This window comes from Hemitrygon akajei, chromosome 9 (genome assembly GCF_048418815.1).
Source record: "Hemitrygon akajei chromosome 9, sHemAka1.3, whole genome shotgun sequence".
Taxonomy (NCBI): domain Eukaryota; kingdom Metazoa; phylum Chordata; class Chondrichthyes; order Myliobatiformes; family Dasyatidae; genus Hemitrygon; species Hemitrygon akajei.
In genome coordinates, this window is record NC_133132.1 from 21227099 (window position 1) to 21246934 (window position 19836).

A 19836-nucleotide genomic window follows, 5' to 3' on the forward strand; every position below is an offset into this window, starting at 1 on the left:
GAAACGCTTAACAGAGCTCAGGAGCAGCAGCTTTGTCAGCTCTTCCAGAACATGCCCTGTCCACAGTGTAGCAGACTGAACAGACACCTCGGCTCCTTCTGACGTCTTGCTTTGTGAATCATTGAGACTACTGTCCTGTCACATCCTTTCAACGTGACAGTCTTAGCACCTTGATCTCATGCACTACACGAGGGCAGTGTTTCCTGATCTCAATTACTATATCCACCATGTGTCACAAATTCCAACAGCTTCCTTCCATTCACAATTGAACAGCGAGAGAAAGGAGCTGCAGGAATACCCAGCGCTCCCTCTAGTGCGGGGGGTAGAGCCTCACACATCAGTGCAAAGCATGATTATATGTAATGCAGGGAAGATAAACGATTGGCTGTCACTGATGCAGCAGCCCAGACTGTGAAGGCTCTGTCAGTGCCTGCACTGGGGCTTGTTAGCCAGGGGCTGTGAGGGAGGTGTACCATTGTTCCAAACCCAGTGCTCGGGACCTTCAGCAGACTTTGTCCAAGGCCAATGAATCGTTTGTTAATTATAATGCTCTCTCCCAATCTGTGGAATTATTCCAAAAGCATTAAGTTTCTTAATTAGTTTGTCCAGCTGACTTTAAGTTACCAGCTCTATAATGGACACTATCCAATTAGTCTTTAGAGAGGTGTAGGCCACTCGCCTGCCCCACTGATCATGGTTGGTTTATGCTGGCCTCAATTCACAACATCCCTCAAATCCTCAATCTTTGAAATATTTATCTACCTCCACCATAAAAACATCCAATAATCTGGTCACCAGCACTGAGGCAGAGAATTCTGAAGATTGAGCCCTGTGACAGAAGTTGCTTCCATTTCCTATTTTAAGCATCAACGCAGAAGATTTATGCATTCTGTAATTTTAGCTCTACTTTGTTAGACCATAATGCATAGAAACAGAATTAGGCCATTCAGCCCATTGAGTTGGCTCTGCCATTCCATCGTGGTCGATCCCAGTACCCACTTAATCCAATACCCTTGCCTTCTTGCCATATCCTTTGATGCCCTGACTTGTTAGGAATTGATCAACTTCTGTCTTAAATATACCCATGGACAGCCTCTGTCACAGTCTGAGGCAGAGCATTCCACAGATCCACTACTCTGGCTGAAAAAATTCCATTCTGAAATGTTGCCCCTCAATTTTGAGGCTGTTTCCTCTAGTTCTGGATACCCCCACCGTAGGAAACAAACTCTCCACATCCACCCTGTCTAGTTCTTTCAACATTCAGCAGCTTTCAACGGTGGTGGAGGCAGATACGATAGGGTCTTTTAAGAGACTTTTGGATAGGTACATGGAGCTTAGAAAAATAGAGGGCTATAGGTAAGCCTAGTAATTTCTAAGGTAGGGACATGTTCGGCACAGCTTTGTGGGCCGAAGGGCCTGTATTGTGCTGTAGGTTTTCTATGTTTCCATGAAATCCCGCACCCCCCCCCCCCCATTCTTGTAAATACCAGTGAGTACAGGCCCAAAGCTGCCAAACACTCCTCATATCTTCCTGGAATCATCCTCATGAACCTCCTCTGGACTCAATCCAATGACAACACAACCTTTCTGAGATACGGGGCCCAAAACTGTTGACAAAACTCTGCTTACAACTGTCTTATAAAGTCTCAGCATTATCTCCTTGCTTTTATATTCTATTCCCTTTGAAATAAATGCCAGCATTGCATTTGCCTTCTTTACCAGACTCAACTGTACATTAACCTTCTGGGAGTCTCTTGCATAAGAACAGAGGTAAGGAGGAATTTTTTTAGCCAGGGAGTATTGCTCTGCCATAGACTGCGGTGGAGGCCAAGTCTTTCGGTAGATTTAAGGCAGAAGTTGATCGTTTCCTGATCGGTCAGGGCACCAAGGGATATGGTGAGAAAGCTGGTGTATGGGGTTGAGTGGGATCCGGGTACAGCTATGATGGAATGGTGGAGCAGACTCGATGGATAATGGCCTCATTCTGCTCCAATGTCTTATGGTCTAAGGATGTGGTAGCAAGAGAGAATGTAGAAGTGATTCATCAGGATGTTTCCTGCAATAGAAAGAGACTGGAAGGGTATTCTTAGTGGAATGTATGAAGCTGAGGAGAAGTTGATAAAATTATAAAGGGGATAATTTATTCTGACTGATTTCCTTGGGTAGAGACTCCTTCTCTTGAAGGAAACACGTTTGGAATGAGAGGGATTAGTTTAAGGTGAGGAGGATACATTGAAAGAAGATCTGAGGGGCAGGTTTTTCAGGTCAGGTGGTGAGTATTTGGAACAAGATGCCTGAAGTGGCGGTGGTGACAGATATATTGACATTAGGATTGGTACTTGAATAGGAAATTAGAGGGATTAGGGCCTAAAGCAGGTATTAGGATTAGTGTAGATGGAGATCAGGGCCAGCATGGGTGAAACAGCAGTCAACCCAAGAGTACACATTCTGTCAAGGTGCCTTTCTACCCCGACCCCAGTGTTCCTTAGCTCTACCCAAACAGCTTTCCCAGTTGGACTTAGGTCAAGGATGGCAGGTACGTCTAACATGTAGTGAACTTACGGTTTTATCGCCGGCTCTTTCAAAGGCACTTGGGGCAGTTGTACAACTTCCTGTTCCCTGCAAGGGGAAAATTCACAAAGTTAAACTGTGCCTTGGAACATTGCACACACCTTAACAGCACTCCACATCAGCAACCCTTCACTAGAGGGCAGATGAGCATTTTGTAGACTTACAAATCATGTGACACTATCAACTCAGGCTGGAAACACTCGGCGGGTCAGGCAGCATCTGTGGAGACAGAAACAGAGCCAACGGCTCAGGTCTAGGACTTACAGCAAAAAAAAAGCTAGTTTTAAGTAGTAGAGAGAAAGCATGTTGAGATAGGAATGATGGTCTGGACTAAGGAAGGATTTATGATAAGGAATCACAATGAGAGCTTGCTTCTAGTGAGCTGCCTGATGGATTAGTGAGGGAAAACTGCAGGATATATGCCAGAGCTATTGCTGAGATGTGAAAGCAGAAGAGGAATGTTAGAAATATCGAGCTGATCAGCAGCATCTGTGGAGAAAGAAAAACTGAGGTAGTGTCACAGACTTTCAGCTTTCTCCTGGTTTGAAAACCTGTATTTAACACCTTGTTAGACCATAAGACACAGGAGCACAATTAGGCCCTCTGGCCCATTGAGTCTGATCCACCATTTAATCATAGCTGATCCTTTCTCCGTCTCCTCCTCAACCCCAGTTCCTGGCCCTCTCTATGTAAACTTTGATGCCATGTCCAATTGAACCTATCAATCTCTGCCTTATATACACCCAACAACCTGGCCTCCACAGCTGCATGTGACAACAAATTCACCTCCCTTTGGCTAAAGAAATTTCTCTGCATCTCTATTTTGAAAGGGCGCCCCTCTATACTGAGGCTGTGCCCTCTTGTCCCAGACTCTCCCACCATGAGAAACATCCTTTCCACATCTACTCTGATTAGACCTTTCAACATTCAAAAGGTTTCATATGATCCCCCTCATCCTTATGAATTCCAGCGAGTACAGACCCAGAGCCATTAAACGTTCCTCGTATGATAACCCTTTCATTACTGGATTCATCCTTGCAAACCTCCTCTGCACCCTCTCCAATGCCAGCACATCTTTTCTAATATGAGGAGCCCAAAACTGTTCACAATACTCAAGGTGAAGCCTCACCAGTGCCTTATAAAGCCTCAGCATCACATCCTTGCTCTTGTATTCTGGACCTCTTGAAATGAATGTTAACATGGCATTTGCCTTCCTCATCATTGACTTGACCTGCAAGTTAATCTTAAGGGTGTTCTGCACAAGGGCTCCAAAGTCCCTTTGCATCTCAGATTTTTGGATTTTTTCCAGAATAGCCTGCACATTTATTTCTACTACCGAAGTGCATGAACATGCATTTTCCAACATTGTATTTCATTTGCCACTTTCTTGGCCAATCTCCTAATCTATCTAAATCCTTCTGCATCCTACCTGTTTCCTCAACACTACCTGCCCCTCCATCAGTTTTTGTTTCATCTGCAAACTTGGCAACAAAGCCATCTACTCCATCATCTAAATCATTGATATTTGGCATCAAAAGAAGTGGTCCCAACACCAACCCCTGCAGAACACCACTAGTCACTGGCAGCCAACTAGAAAAGGATCCTTTTATTCCCACTCGCTGCCTCCTACCAATCAGCCAGTGCTCTAACCATGTTAGTAACTTTGCTGTAATACCATGGGCTCTTAACTTGGTAAGCAGCCTCATGTGTGGCACCTTGTCAAAGGCCTTCTGAAAGTCCAAATATACAACATCCACTGCATCCCCTTTATCTATTCTGCTTTTAATCTCCTCAAAGAATTCCAATAGGTTCATCAGGATGGATTTTCCCTGAAGGAAACCATGCTGACTTTGTCCTATATCTTGTCCTACATCACAAGTACTCCATCACCTCATCCTTAAAAATTGACTCCAACATCTTCCCAACCACTGAGGTCAGGCTAACTGGTCTATAATTTCCTTTCTGCTGCCTTCCTCCTTTCTTAAAGAGTGGAGTGACATTTGCAATTTTCCAGTCCTATGGCACCATGCCAGAGTCCAGTGATTTTTGAAAGATTATTTCTAATGCCGCCACAATCTCTAATGCTAGCTCTTTCAGAACCCTGGGGTGCAGTTCATCCCTAGGGTGATTTGTGTACTTTTAGGTTTTTCAGCTTTTTGAGCACCTTCTCTCTTGTAACAGTAACTGCACTCACTTCTCTTCCCTCACACACTACAACATCCAACACACTGCTAGTGTCTTCCACAGTGAAGAATGATGCAAAATACTCATTTAGTTCATCAGCCATCTCTTTGTCCCCCGTTATTATTTCTGCCTCATTTTCTAGCAGTCCTATATCCACTCTCATTTAATTTATTTTTAACAAACTTGAAAAAACTTCTACTATCCACTTTCATTTTATTTGCTAGGTTGCTTTCATATTTCCTCTTTTCCCTTCTAATGATCTTTTTAGTTGCTCTCTGTAGGCGTTTAAAAACTTCCCAATCCTCTATCTTTCCACTCATTTTTGCTTTGTTGTATGCCCTCTGTTTTGCTTTTACAATAGCTTTGTACCATTTGAGTATGTCTTCATTTGTGGAATACCTTCCTCAATTTTCCCAGAAATGCACGCCATGCTGGCAACCAGGCAGTTCTGTAAACATTGGAATCACCATGGCAACTAACCTTGCTCTATCAGTAATACTCCCTTTCTCTATCGACCCCTCTCCCCCACTATTTCAACTATTTAAAACCAATGTCCTTCCACTTCCTCAGTTTTTTTGGTAATCCTGGCCCGAGATGTCAACAGTCTTTTCCATAGATGCTGTCTGGCCTGCTGAGTTCCTCCAGTAACATAGTCTGTACATTGACTGGTATTGTTTCCTTCGGCCCTTCTCAGACTAAGAAACAATTAGAAAACTTTCCATGAGACGCGATAAATACTCACTGACTCAGCTCAGCTAGGTAGGCCTTTGCGAGGAGGTAGGCATCCGGAGTCCATTTGTTGGAGCATAACATATCCTTTAAACTCGTCTTCAGACGTAGGAGCTACAAAAGACCATAGAATATCTGTTATACAATCACTGCAGTACAGAGTGAAAGGCCACCTTGTGCCTATTCATTCACAACTCGTGTCTTCCAGTGGACTGCACTTGTAACCCAGTGGGTAGGGCCTGACATCAACTTTGATATTGGAAATGGGTTAGTGAGGCGATGTGAACACCTGCTATTCAGAAATAACAAGGGCCACAAAGACCCACTATTTAACTCATTTTAATTAGATAGTTTCTGTTCTATATGGCAGAATTAGGCCATTTGGCCCATCAAGTCTGCTCCGCCATTCAAATATGGTTGATTCTTTTATCCCCTCCTCAACCCCATTCTCCAGCCTTCTCTCCACAACCTTTGATGTCATGTCCAATCAAGACCCTATCAGTCTCTGCCTTAAATACACCCAACAACCTGGCCTCCACAGCTGCCTGTGGTAACAAATTTCACAATTCACCACCCTCTGGCTAAAGAAATTTCTCCTGTGTTAAATGGACACCCCTCTATCCTGAGACTGTGTCCACTTGTCTGAGACTCCCCCACCATGGGAAACGTCCTTTCCACATCTACTCTGTCTAGGTCTTTCAACATTTGAAATGTTTCAATGAGATCCCTGCTAATCCTTCTAAATTCCAGTGAGTACAGGCCCAAAACCATCAAATGTTCCTTGTATTCGTGGAATTCCCTTTTGTTCCCGGAATCATCCTTGTGAACCTCCTCTGAACCCTGTCCAATGCCAGCACATCTTTTCCTGGATGAAGAGCACAAAACTGTTCACGATACTCAAGGTGAGGCCTCAAAAGTACCTCAGTATCACATCCCTGCTCTTGTATTCTACACCTCTTGAAATGAATGTTAATTTGCATTTGCCCTCCTCACCACCACACTACCTGCAAGATAACCTTTACAGTGTTCTGCACAAGGACTCCTGTCCCTTTGCATCTCGGATTTTTGGATTTTCTCCCCTTTTAGAAAATAGTCTGCACATTTATTTCTTCTACCAAAGTGTATGACCATGCAGTTCCCAACATTGTATTTCATCTGCCACTTTCTTGGCCATTCTCTTACTCTTGAGTACTTCTGCAGCCTACCTGTTTCCTCAACACTACCTGCCCCTCCACCAATCTTCGTATCATCTGCAAACTTGGCCAACAAAGCCATCTATTCCATCATCAAAATCATTGATATACAGCATAAAAAGAAATGGTCCCAAAACCGACCCCTGCAGAACACCACTAGTCACTGGGAGCTAACCAGACAAGGATCCTTTTATTCCCACTTGCTGCCTCCTACCAATCAGCCAATGCTCTAACCATGTTAGTAACTTTCCTGTAATGCCATGGGCTCTTAACTTGGTAAGCAGCCTCATGTGTGGCACCTTGTCAAAGGCCTTCTGAAAGTCCAAATATACAACATCCACTGCATCCCCTTTATCTATCCTACTTGTAATCTCCTCAAAGAATTCCAACAGGTTCATCAGGCAGGATTTTCCCTTAAGGAAACCATGCTGACTTTGTCCTACCTTGTGCTGTGTCACCAAGTATTCCATCACCTCCTCCTCAAAATAAGTGGATCTCAGTTAGCGTGGGTGCAGCAGCTGGTGATACTTTCAGAAGGGATGCTGCATCTCTGAGAGAGTGGAGTGTACTGCCTCTCCTGTGGAAGACCTCACTTGCACGCCTGGCTCCGAGTTACAAAGAGTGTCCCAGGGTAAGGTATCACAGAGATTCAAAGTACATTATTATCAAATAATCTACAAATTACACAAGCTTGAGACTTGCTTGCTCACAGGTAGCCGCAAAGCAAGAAACCCAAAATAACCCAGGGAAAGAAAATAAATAAATAAAAGACCAACACCCCATGCACAAGAGAATGGGGGAGAAAGCACAAGTCGTGCTAATAATTGAGGTGAGTAACAACATGCCAATCAAAAATTGAGTCTTCAGGTCCAAACCACGGAGGAGGCCTAAATCCCCGCTTATCAGTTCATCATATCAGGCACAGATCACAGCAGCTGGGGGGGAGATGGGGCAGTCTACACAGCTTCACTGCCATGCACAGAGGAGTGACCATTGCAGAGAGGGAGTGAAACTGGCTCTCGCCCCAAATCCAGACACCCTGTCTTTTTAGTCTATCTGGGCCGCCATTTAAATTGACCAGACAACAGAACAGCAAAAGGCTCCAGCACCCTGGAGAGAGGAGTGAACATCGCAGAGAGAAAGCAAAATCGGCTTTTGCTTCCGATCTGGCTGACGTCTAAGTTGTCTCAACAGCAAATTATACCTCGTGCTGAGACCCAGCTACTGCGATGGACTCGGGTCTGGACCACGCCACCCAGTAACTCGCTCCAGCCCAAAGCTGCTCCAGCCAAAGCAATCCAACCTCGCACCTAGGCGAGTTGTACGGACATCACAGCTCCAACTGCAACACACCATCTCGACTCATTCCGCTAAACTCGTCTCGACATCACTGTCTGTGATGATAATTTAGCACAATTTACCTCAGAAGAGGTATTCTTAGTGATTTTTTTAGTCACATTTCTTAACTTTTTAATTCCCAGTAAGCTGCCACAGGCATTCAGTAGGCCGAATTTAACCGGAAGTGTGGAGTTACCACTTCCGAAGTATTGGATGGAGGAGGTAAGGAAGAGAGCGGGGGGGAATCGTGAATCACACAGTGCTTCATGGTAATGTTAACTGGGAGTCACAGTCAAGCCGTATCTACGAGACACATACTGGCCAGTATCGTATGTTCCTGACACAAGATTCACCTCTACTCATGACTCCTCAGACAATGAAGGACCCGTGCCTGCCTGCGCACGATAAGGAGTGCAGAATTGTTGCACATTGTCAGTCTGTGGTGTCACCACTGAGCACAAAGCCCCCAGGTTTTTCCACCATCAACAAGACACATCAGTACCCTTCCCTTGTTGGGAACTCCAATGATCCTCAGGGTACCTGTTGACATCCAGGCCAAACTAGCCCATCTGAGCGTGGCTGCTTCTACCACCTGCGTACCCCTGCAGCAGGGTGTGCCAGTCACCAACATATTGAAGCAACTGGCATCTCAGTTCAGGTCCCCACCACTGGGACAATGGCAACAAGCAGATACCGACACAGATTCCCCTTCAGCGCAAAAATACGCAGCCCTTTCCTGGGAGTGACTGGCCCCTTTCACTGCCTGCGGTCAATAGGCAGCTCGGCCTCTCTTTGTAAGGACAATTGGGATTACCAATAAACACTGGTCTTGTGACACCCACACAGATAAACCCTTGACATGTAGGCAAGACATACCAAGCATGGGGGTTATGTTTGTGGAAAACTTAAGATTGTGATGAACTTTTTAAGTTATTTTATTTATAAACATGCACTGTGATAGCCCTTCTGGCTCAATGACCCTTGCTGATCAGTGTCCAAGCAAAGCCCACCAGCCTGAAGTCAGGTGGATTGCCTCGATGATTCAGCTTGCAGAGGAAGTGTGATCAAACAAGGAGCAGCCAAGTGTGAGTGCAGCTGTGTCCCTCTTGTTTTCCGACACTGAGAATAAAGATTATTTCACTTACCTGTAAATGTTGTGTTGGTGATATCAGCAGCACTTTGCTGAGGTACAATACAAACTCAAGATTCAGATTTATTTATCACATGTATATCAAAATACAATGAAATGCGTTGCTTACTCTAACAACTAACATAGCTAAGGATGTGCTGGGGTTCCTACTTTCTGGCACCAAAACAGCATACTTACTGTGCTCAGCAGAACAACCACAAAACTGAACATAACAAGCAGTATACCAATCAATAGCAGCAAAACAAGCTCCAGTCCCAGCTCCCTCCCAACTGTGCATGTAAACAGTCGGACAGTTTGTCAACTCCTCCGTCATGTCCAGCATCCTTACCTCCTGAGACTGCAGGCTGCTGGCGCTGAGCAAGTGTCGGACAATGACAGCGCACTCCTGCAGCGTTGGAGCCCGAGGAGTCCCCGAAGGAGTAACCTTGATCAACAGGGGTGTGAGTGACGTGATGAGCATCTGTGCCTCGTCCAGTTCCGGGTGAAGAGTCAGGACAGGCATAGCCGCACAAGCCTGCTGGCAGGGAGCCATCCCACTGCTCCTACAACAGACAGATCTGTGTCAGGCACAACTTCCACTCCTGCCTAGCAGCGTTCAAGAAAGGTAATGACTTGGAAACAGGGTGAGTATGGTATCCATTCATCCACACGACCCAATGAAACCTCACTCTTGCAAATGGCTGTAACTCAGTCTCAATCTTGTTTTTAATGAGACTGGCCAGAACCAGACTGTACATAAAGAAAGGAACGAAAGAACGCAGCCGAGATCTTGTAGGTTAAGCACTCCAGAACCTTGAGGAATTGAGGGACAGCCAAACTTTATCAGTCCAGCAAAATGGGATGAATATTCTGGCAGGAAGGAGGAGGGGAGTTGTCTCGGTAATCTCAGGACTTCAGCAACACCACACTTGCAGGTTTTATGGACTATTGGATTTTGCTTGAGTAACGCTCTAACACGCTTTCAAATCACTTTGTTAGATTCTAATAAGCATTAAAATAAATGTTCCAGGAATTGGGGCTTTGATAAATGGAAAGGAGCGGGGCAAATTACTTGGTGAGCCAGACACCAAACCATTGGGATTTCTGAATAAGTGGACTGCAGATTACTGAAGCTTTAGTGCTTCAATAAGGCGAAGACACATAATGTTAACTGGGAGTTGCAGTCAGTTTGGCCTAAGAGCAGAATCAGAAGAGAGTAAAACTGAGGGAGCTGTGGTTCAGGTGAGGCAATAGTCAGTAAGGAAATGGCAATGGAACACAACAAAACTGAGCGTCTATCAGCAGGGGTGAGGTGCACCAGCAAATGAAGTCAAAGTCCAAATAAATTTATTGTCAGAGTATGTATGTCACTATATATTATCTTGAGATTCATTTTCCTGTAAGGATTAACAGGAACATAAGGAAATACAACAGAATTTATGAAAAACTACACACGAACTAAAACTGTCAAGTGACCAATGTACAAAAGATAAATTGTGCAAATAAAAAATAAATGATACTAAGAACATGAGCTGTAGACTCGTGAGTTGTGGACTTTGAGTGAGGAAAAATGATTACATGCAGCTAAAGGCAAAAGAAGCAAAATGAAATGGGAGATTTCACACAGATTAGGTCAGCATAAGGGATTGTACCAGAGTGTGTGAAAAGGTGAATTATATAATTAAACTCAATTTTTGTGAGTGTATGAAGCGCGTCAAATAATGTTGGCAAACTACAGGCATCGTGTGAATAGGATGTGGTGTCAATAACAGAAACTTGGCTCAAAATGGGCGGTACTGGGCATAAACAGAGAGAGCTACTGCAGATATTGGAAATCCAGAACACCACACACAAAATGCTAGAGCAAATCAGGCAGCTTCTATGGTCGACGTTTCAAGCCGAGACCCTTCATCGGGAATGGGCATATTTTTGGATACGAAGGATTCAGTGCAGATAGGGACGAAAAGAATGGCCAAACAGAGAATCAGTTTGGTTGCAGCTAAGAGAGAGAGGAGAGAGCATCATGCTGTTGGCTGTCGTTATGGGTCACAGAGATACGAAGGGGCAGGGAGATTATTGAGAAATGTAGAGAGCACATAATGGGGTCTTTAGCTACTGTGATAGAGGCAGTGGTAAGAGCAGAGTTTCTGAAATGAGTACAGGATTAAACTTCTAGAACATGACATCCCTGCTCCAGTTAGGATGGACCCATTGCTAGATCTGGTTCCAGGTAAGGGTGGAGTGCAAAGTAGAGCAAGTTCTGGCGGAACATTTCGGAAGAAGTAACAGCAACAAGAGGGATGTCAGAGGCAAATTTTTCACACAGAGAGTGGTGGGTGTGTGGAATGCACAGCCAGCAAAGGTGCTAGAGGTGGATACAATAGGGTCTTTTAAGAGACTCTAAGATAGGTACATGGAGCTTAGAAAAATAGAGACCTACGTAGTAGGGGAATTTTAGGCAGTTTCTAGATAGGTTACATGGTCAGCACAACGTTGTGGGCCGAAGGGCCTGTGATGTGCTGTAGATTTCTATGTTTCAATAATTTAGGTTAGTTGGAAGAAAGGAGCAGGAGCTATGCAAACCAAAAATTTAAAAACGGAGAAGACTAATTTCAGTAGGAAGAGTGTGGATCAGATAAATCTGATCTGAAGATTGGCAGGAAGTACTGTAGAACGATTGTCTGCCTGTATGGGAGAGATATTCAGATAACAGTGAAGCTAAAGTATGAAAGGCAAGAACAGCGCATGAGAAAGGATTATCATCCAGTGATATTCACTAGGCAGGCAGACGTGATCGGGTCACCCGGATGGTGTGTCGCCTTCGAGGTGCCAGGGTCAAGGATGTCTCAGATCGCATCCACAACATTCTGGAGAGGGAGGGAGAGCAGCAGACATCTTGGTACATATTGGTACCAATGACAGGAAGGAAAAGCAAAGAGGTCCTGAAAAGCCAATTTAGAGAGCTAGATAGAAAGCTGAGAAGCAGGACCTCCAGGGTAGTAATTTCTGGATTGCTACTTGTGCCATGTATCAGTGAGGGTAGAAACAGGATGATTTGGCAGATTAATGCGTGGCTGAGAATCTGGTGCAGGGGGAAGGGCTTCAGGTTCTTGGATCACTGGGATCTCTACTGGGGGAGGTATAACCTGTTCAAAAGTGACGGGTTGCACCTGAACCCGAGGGGGAGCAATATTCTCGCGGGCAGGTTTGTTAGAGCTGTTGGGGAGGTTTCTGATGCACCATCAATAACTCTTGGAGACGTGAGGTGAGATAGGCTTTTATTAGCTGGAAGAGAGCACTGTCAGCAGCAAGAGACCATCACACAACATCCTGGAGACTGAGGGAGGATCAGTGCCTTCAATCGCCTTTATACAGGGGTCTGTGGGAGGAGCCACAGGAGCAGTCAGCGGGGGGGCGTGTCCAGACAGGTAAATGTAGTTCACCACAGTTTCAAACCAATTTGACAGGGGAGTGGGAACCAGAGTGAAGGGACTCAGGTAAAAAGCGAAGATAGCATGCCGTTTATCCGGTAGGACAGGCAGATGATAGGACATAATTTCAGCCAGCAGGGTGAGTATTGGTGCATTAGGGATGCAGAATCAAAAAGGTTGCAAATACAGTACTCAAAGTGTTATATCTCAATGCACAGAGTATAAGAAATAAGGTGGGTCTCTTGTTGCAGGCATGATCTTGTGGCCATCACTGAATCATGGCTGAAGGAGCTAAATGTCTAAGGTTGTACCGGAGGGATAGCAAGGTGGCTCTGCTGGTAAAGAATGGCATCAAATCAGGAGAACAATGTGACATCAGATCGAAAGATGTTGAATCCTTGTGTGTTCAGTTGAGAAACTGCAAGGGTAAAAGAACCCCGTTAGCAGTTATATACAGGCCTCCCAAGAGTAGCTGGGATGTGACCCACAGATTACAACAGGAAATATAAAAGGCTAGTCAAAAGGGCAATGTTATGATAGTCATGGGAGATTTTAACATGCACATCGATTGGGAAAATCAGGTTGGTAATGGATTTCAAAAGTGTGAGTTTGTTGAATGCCTACAAGATGGCTTTTTAGAGCAGTTTGTCATTGAGCCTACCAGGAATCAGCTACACTGGATTGGGTGTTACGTAATAAACCCAAGGTGATTACGGAGCTTAAGGTAAAAGAACCCTTAGGAGGCAGCGATCACAACATGATTGAGTTCAACTTGAAAACTGACAGGGAGAAAGTAAGTCCGATGTAGCAGTATTTCAGTGGAGTAAGGGAAATTACAGTGGTATGAGAGAGGAGTTGGCCAAAGTAAATTGGAAGGAGATTCTGGCAGGGATGATAGCAGAGTAGCAATGGCTTGAGCTTCTGGGGGAAATGAGGAAGGTGCAGGACATGTGTATTCCGAAAATGAAGAAATACTCAAACGGCAACCGTGGCTGACAAGGGAAGTCAAAGCTAATGTAAACACAAAAGACAGGGCATACAACAAATCAAAAATTATTGGGAAGACAGAGGATTGGGAAGCTTTTAAAATCTTACAGAGAAACTAAATGGAAAAGATGAAATATGAAAGCAAGCTAGCAAACAATATCAAAGTGGATAGCAAAATCCTTCTGATGTACGTAAAAAATAAATATGAGATGAGAGTGGATATGGTACTGCTAGAAAGGCTGGAGAAATAGTAACAGGGGACAAGGAAATGGCAGATGAACTAAATGTACTGTGGAAGACACTAGCAGTGTGCCAGATGTTGAAGGGTGTGAATGGACAGAAGTGGGTGCAGTTACTGTTACAAGGAAGAAGGTGCTCAAAAAGCTGAAAGACCTCAGGGTACCTGGACCAGATGAACCTATGGTTTTGAAAGAAGTAGCGGTAGAGATTGTGGAGGCATTAGTAATTATCTTTCAAAAATCATTTGACTCTGGCATGGTGGCAGAGGACGGGGAAATTGTAAATGTCATTCCATTCTTTAAGAAAGGAGGAAGGCAGCAGAAAGGAAATTAAAGACCAGTTAGCCTGACCTCAGTGGTTTGGAAGATGTCGGCGTCAATTGTTAAGGATGAGGTTATGGAGCACTTGGTGACACAGAGTAAGGCAAAGTCAGCATGGTTTCCTTAAGGGAAGATCTTGCCTGATGAATCTGTTGGAATTCTTTGAGGAGATTACAAGTAGGATAGATAAAGGGGATGCAGTGGATGTTGTATATTTGGATTTTCAGAAGGCCTTTGACAAGGTGCCACACATGAAGCTGCTTACCAAGTTAAGAGCCCATGGTGTTACAGGAAAGTTACTGGCATAGTTAGAGCATTGGCTGATTGGTAGGAGGCAGTGAGTGGGAATAAAAGGATCCTTGTCCGGTTGGCTGCCAGTGACTGGTGGTGTTCCACAGGGGTCGGTGTTGGGACTGCTTCTTTTTATTTCAATGATTCAGATGATGGAATAGATGGCTTTGTTGCCAAGTTTGCAGATGATACGAAGATTGGTGGAGGGGCAGGTAGTGTTGAGGAAACAAGTAGGCTGCAGAAGGACTTAGATTAGGAGAATAGGCAAGAGAGTGGAAAATGAAATAGTGTTGGAAAATGCATGGTCATGCACTTTGGTAGTAGAAATACAGTAAATGTGCAGACTATTTTCTAAACAGGGAGAAAATCCAAAAATCTGAAATGCAAAGTGTCTTGGAAGTCCTTGTGCAGAACACCCTAAAGATTAACTTGCAGGTAGAGTTGGTGGTGAAGAAGGCAAATGCCATGTTAACGTTCACTTCAAGAGGTTCAGAATACAAGAGCAGGGATGTGATGCTGAGGCCTCACCTTGAATATTGTGAACAGTTTTCAGCTCCTCATCGAGGAAAAGATGTGCTGGCATTGGAGAGGGTTCAGAGACAGTTCCCAAAGATGATTCTGTGCATGAAAGGGTTATCAGACAAGGAACGTTTGATGGCTCTGGGTCTGTGCTCGCTGGCATTTAGAAGGATGAGGGGTGATCTCATTGAAACCTTTTGAATGTTAAAAGGCCTAGACAGAGTAGATGTGGAAAGGATGTTTCCCATGGTGGGAGAGCCTAGGACAAGAGGACACAACCTCAGGATAGAGGGGTGTCCATTTAAATCAGAGAAACTGATAAATTTCTTTAACCTAGACAGTGGTGAATTTGAGGAATTTATTACCACTGGCAGCTGTGGAGGCCAGGTCTTTGGGTGTACTTAAGACAGAGCTTGCTAGGTTTGTGATTGGACATGGCATCCAGGTTACGGTGAGAAGGCCGACAGGTGGGGCAGAGGAGGGGAGAAAAGCATCTGCCTATGTCTTATGATCTTATATGCAGTAAATCACACATGGAGGAGTGAGAAGTGGGGCTCATTAAGGACAAAAATGGGAACTGGCACACAGATGCTGAGGGCAGTTTTAAGGTCTGATGTGCTGGCATGAATAGAGGGATGGCTGACAGGCAGGAGGCAGCGAGTGAGAATAAAAGAGGCCTTTTCTGGTTCACTGCCAGTAGCTAGTAGTGTTCCTCGGGTCAGTATTGCGACTGCTACTTTTCATATTGTTTGTCAGTGATTTGGATAACGATTTGTGGATGATACAAAGATAGGTGGAGGGGTAGTAAGTGCTGAGGAGGCAATAAAATTGCAGCAGGACTTAGACAAATTGGAAGAATGGGCAAAAAAGTGGCAGATGGAATAGTGTTGGGAAATGTACGATAATGCATTTTGGTAAAAGGAACTATTATCTAAATAGTGTGGACTATTATCTAAATGGGGAGAAGGTTCAAACATCAGAGGTGCAGAGGGACTTAGGAGTCCTCGTGCAAGACTCCCAGAAGGTTAATTTACAGGTTGAGTCTGTGGTAAAGAAGTCAAAAGCAATGTTGGCATTTATTTCAAGGGGAATAGAATATAAAAGCAAGGAGATAATGCTGAGCCTTTATAAGACACTAGTCAGTCTGCATTTGGAGTCTGGTCAACAGTTTTGGGCCCTATATCTCAGAAAGGGTGTGTGACTCCAGAGGAGGTTCACGAGGATGATTCTGGGAATGAAGGGGTTAACATACAAGGAGCATTTGGCAGCTTTGAGCCTGTACTCACTGGAATTTAGAATAATGCGCAGAGATCTCATTGAAACCGACTGAATGTTGAAAGGACTAGATAGGATGCTTGTGGAGAGAATGTTTCCTAAGGTGGGGGTTTCCAGAACTAGAGGGCACAGCCTCAAAACTGAGTGGCAGCCTTTTGAACAGAGGTAAGGAGGAATTTTTTTAGCCAGAGAGTAGTGAATCTGTGGAATGCTCTGCCACAGACTGCAGTGGAGGCCAAGTCCATGGGTATATTTAAGGCAGAAGTTGAGCATTTCCTGATCAGTCAGGGCATCAAAGGATATGGCGAGAAAGCAGGTGTATGGGGTTGAGTGGGATCCAGGGTCAGCATGATGGATGACGGAGCAGACTCGATGGGCTGAATGGCTCTATTCTGTTCCTATGTCTTAAGGTCTTCCTGTAGATGTGCTGGAAGTAGGGTACATTGTGGCATTCTCGACAAAGTTTGAAAAGTTTGAGGTTGTGGAGAAAAACCTTAAGTGGAAAACAAGCTGTCCTGCAGAAAACTGGTGAAGATGATGTGGCCACTTTATTCAGCGCACCTGCTTGTTAATGCAAATACCCAATCAGCCATTCACGTGGCAGCAAACAGCTCAATGCATAAGAGCATGCAAACATGGTCAAGAGGTTCAGCTGTTGTTCAGAATGGAGAAAAAATGTGATCTAAGTGACTCTGACTGGTTTGTTGGTGCCAGATGGGGTGGTTTGACTATGTCAGGATCTGCTGATCTCCTGTGATTTTCACACACAGCAGTCTCTGGAGATTGCAGAGAATGGCATGAAAAACAAAGAAACATCTAGTAAGCAGCAGTTCTGTAGACAAAAATGCCTCTGTTAATGAGAGGTCAGAGGAGGAGAGTGGCCAGACTGGTTCAAGCTAACAGGAAGGTGACAGAAACTCAAATAACCACATGTTACAACTATGGTGTGCAGAAGAGCATCTCTGCATTCAGTGCACAATGTTGAACCTGTGGACGAGAAACATCAGCAGAAGACCATACCAGGTTCCACTCCTGTGGCCATTTTATTATGCACACCTGTTTTCCTAATAAAGTGGCCACTGAGTGAATGTGACAGTAAGATACAAAGGTACAGCTCGGACTCACTTCGCATACAGCAAAACTCTCTCTAGATCACTCAACCTCCGTGACACCTAAGGACCTGCTCTGGGCGAGACAGAGCAGGGTCATGAACAGGGTGAAGCTGCCTAAACCCATTCCACCATCGACCCTAATAGCCCGCAGATTGGAGACAAGGGTCACCATTCACTTTGGGACTGAATGGAACATCAGGCCTACAGGCTGAAAGCCCCATTTTATCCCACCAAGCCATCCATCTTTCTTCATTGCTGCCTTTCTCCACTGGGTGTGGTTTTATAAAGAGTGGGATTCCTTCAGTCTCAGTAGAGCCCACCCATGACAAAGGGAAGCATTACTGATGGACCGGGTTTCGTCCTTACCTCCCGGCAGCTGTCTCTGTGGAGAGCTTGCGTCGAGTGGAGCTCAGTTTCTGGAACACTTTCTGGGCTACCCTCTGCTCTCTGACCCCGTCCTCTGGCGGTAGAGGGCGGCGCTGGGCTCCTTTCTGAGAATGCCTCTTGCCTGCAACAAAGGTTCAACAAAATCAACTTTTGGAAGGTCAGGTGGCCTCAGGATTCAACTTCTCAAGAGGTTAACTGTACTTCCACTAGAAGAAAAAAGAAAAGAAAAATTAGAAAAACATTAACATTTATGGTTCAATAACTAAAACTAAGGAATATGGACTTGAGCATGGGTTGGCAGATGAGTTGAATGTGCTGCCCCGCAGTGGAGCTAAAACGTATCAGGCAAATTTTCCAAGGAAAGTGAATGAAATGCACTGTTTTTGCAGTGAGGAAAGTGCATTCATATTTCAGTTTTCAAAACACAATGAAATTAAATGAAAAGTCAGAAGCACACCAGTTGTCATTGGGGTCAGTGTGCATCTTCAAGTTCCTGAGGGTCAACAAATCAGAGGATCTATCCTCGATCCAACACCATTGACAACATCTTCAACAGGTTGTGCCTGGCATCCAATCCATCACTAAGGATCCTCGTCGTCCTCTTCTCACTACTAGCATCAGCACGAGCCTGAAGGCCCAGACTCAACATTTTTGGATCAGCTTCTTCCCTTGCCATCAGATTTCTGAATAGTTCATGAACACTATCTTGTTATTCTTTTTTTGTATTCTGTTTATGTAATTTAGAACATAGAGCATTTACAGTACCATGCCTATAAAAAGTATTCTCCCCCCACCCCTTGTAAATTTTGTTTTATTGTTTTACAGTATTGAATCACAGTGAATTTAATCTGGCTTTTTTGACACTGATCAACAGAAAAGACTTTCATGTCGAAGTGAAAACAGATCTCTATGAAGTGATCTAAATTAATTACAAATATAAAACAAAAATAATTGATTGCATGTGTATTCACCCCCTTCAAGTCAGGATTTAGTAGATGCACCTTTGACAGTAATTACAGCCTTGAGTCTGTGTGGATAGGTCTCTATCAGCTTTGCACATCTGGACATTGCAATTTTCCCACATTCTTCTTTACAAAACTGCTCTCAATCTCTGTCCGATTACGTGGAGACCATGGGTGAACAGCCCTTTTCAAGTCCAGCCACAAATTATCAATTGGATTGAGGTCTGGGATCTGACTTGGCCACTCCTGGACATAAACTCTGTTTTTTAAAGCCATTCCTGTGTAGCTTTGGCTTTATGCTTGGGGTCATTGTCTTGCTGGAAAACAAAGTCACAGTTCTCTTGCAAACTGCATCAGGTTTTTCTCCAGGATTTCCCTGTATTTTGCTCCATTCATTGTACCCTCTACCTTCACAAGCCTTCCAGGGCCTGCTGCAGTGAGGTAACCCCACAGCGTGATGCAGCCACCACCATACTTCATGGTAGGGATGGTGTGTTTGCTTACACCAAACATAGCATTTAGTCCAATGGCCAAAAAGCTCAATTTTGGTTTCGTCAGACCATAAAACCTTCTTCCAACTGACTTCAGAGTCTCCCATGTGCCTTCTGGCAAACTCCAGCCAAGATTTAATGTGCGTTTTTTCAACAGTGGCTTTCTCTTTGCCACTCTCCCATAAAGCTGTGACTGGTGAAGCACCCGGGCAACAGTTGTTGTATGCACAGTCTCTCCTATCTCAGCCACTGAAGCTTGTAACTCCTCCAGAGTTCCCTTAGGTCTCTTGGTGGCCTCTCTCACTAGTCCTCTTCTTGCACAGTCACTCAGTTTTTGAGAACTCTCGGCAGATTTACAGCTGTGCCAAATTCTTTCCATTTCTTGATAATTGACTTAACTGCACTCCAAGTGATATACAGTGATTTGGAAATGTTCTTGTATCCATCACATGACTTGTGCTTTTCAATAACCTGTTCACGGAGTTGCTTAAAGTGTTCTTTTGTCTTCATGGTGTAGTTTTTGCCAAGATACTGACTCACCAGCAGTTGGACCTTCCAGATACAGGTGTATCGTTACTATAAACAATTAAAACACCTTGACTATACACAGTGATCTCCACTTAACTAAGTATGTGACTTCTAAAACCAATTGGCAGCACCAGTGATAATTTGGCATG

The 19836-nt window shown here is 44.4% G+C and overlaps 1 protein-coding gene across 4 annotated transcripts in view; it reads right to left on the bottom strand.

Moving 5' to 3' along the window:
• The window catches only part of ccdc74b (coiled-coil domain containing 74B), a 93947-nt gene that overhangs the window by 31432 nt on the left and 42679 nt on the right, over positions 1–19836 (bottom strand). For all 4 annotated transcript variants that reach the window (XM_073055595.1, XM_073055594.1, XM_073055592.1 and 1 more), the window contains exons 6-9: positions 17686–17827; positions 9494–9707; positions 5498–5598; positions 2563–2619 (exon numbers count right to left, since the gene is read on the bottom strand). In XM_073055595.1, the coding sequence (XP_072911696.1) occupies positions 2563–2619; positions 5498–5598; positions 9494–9707; positions 17686–17827 (514 nt within the window). The remainder of the gene's footprint in view (positions 1–2562; positions 2620–5497; positions 5599–9493; positions 9708–17685; positions 17828–19836) is intronic.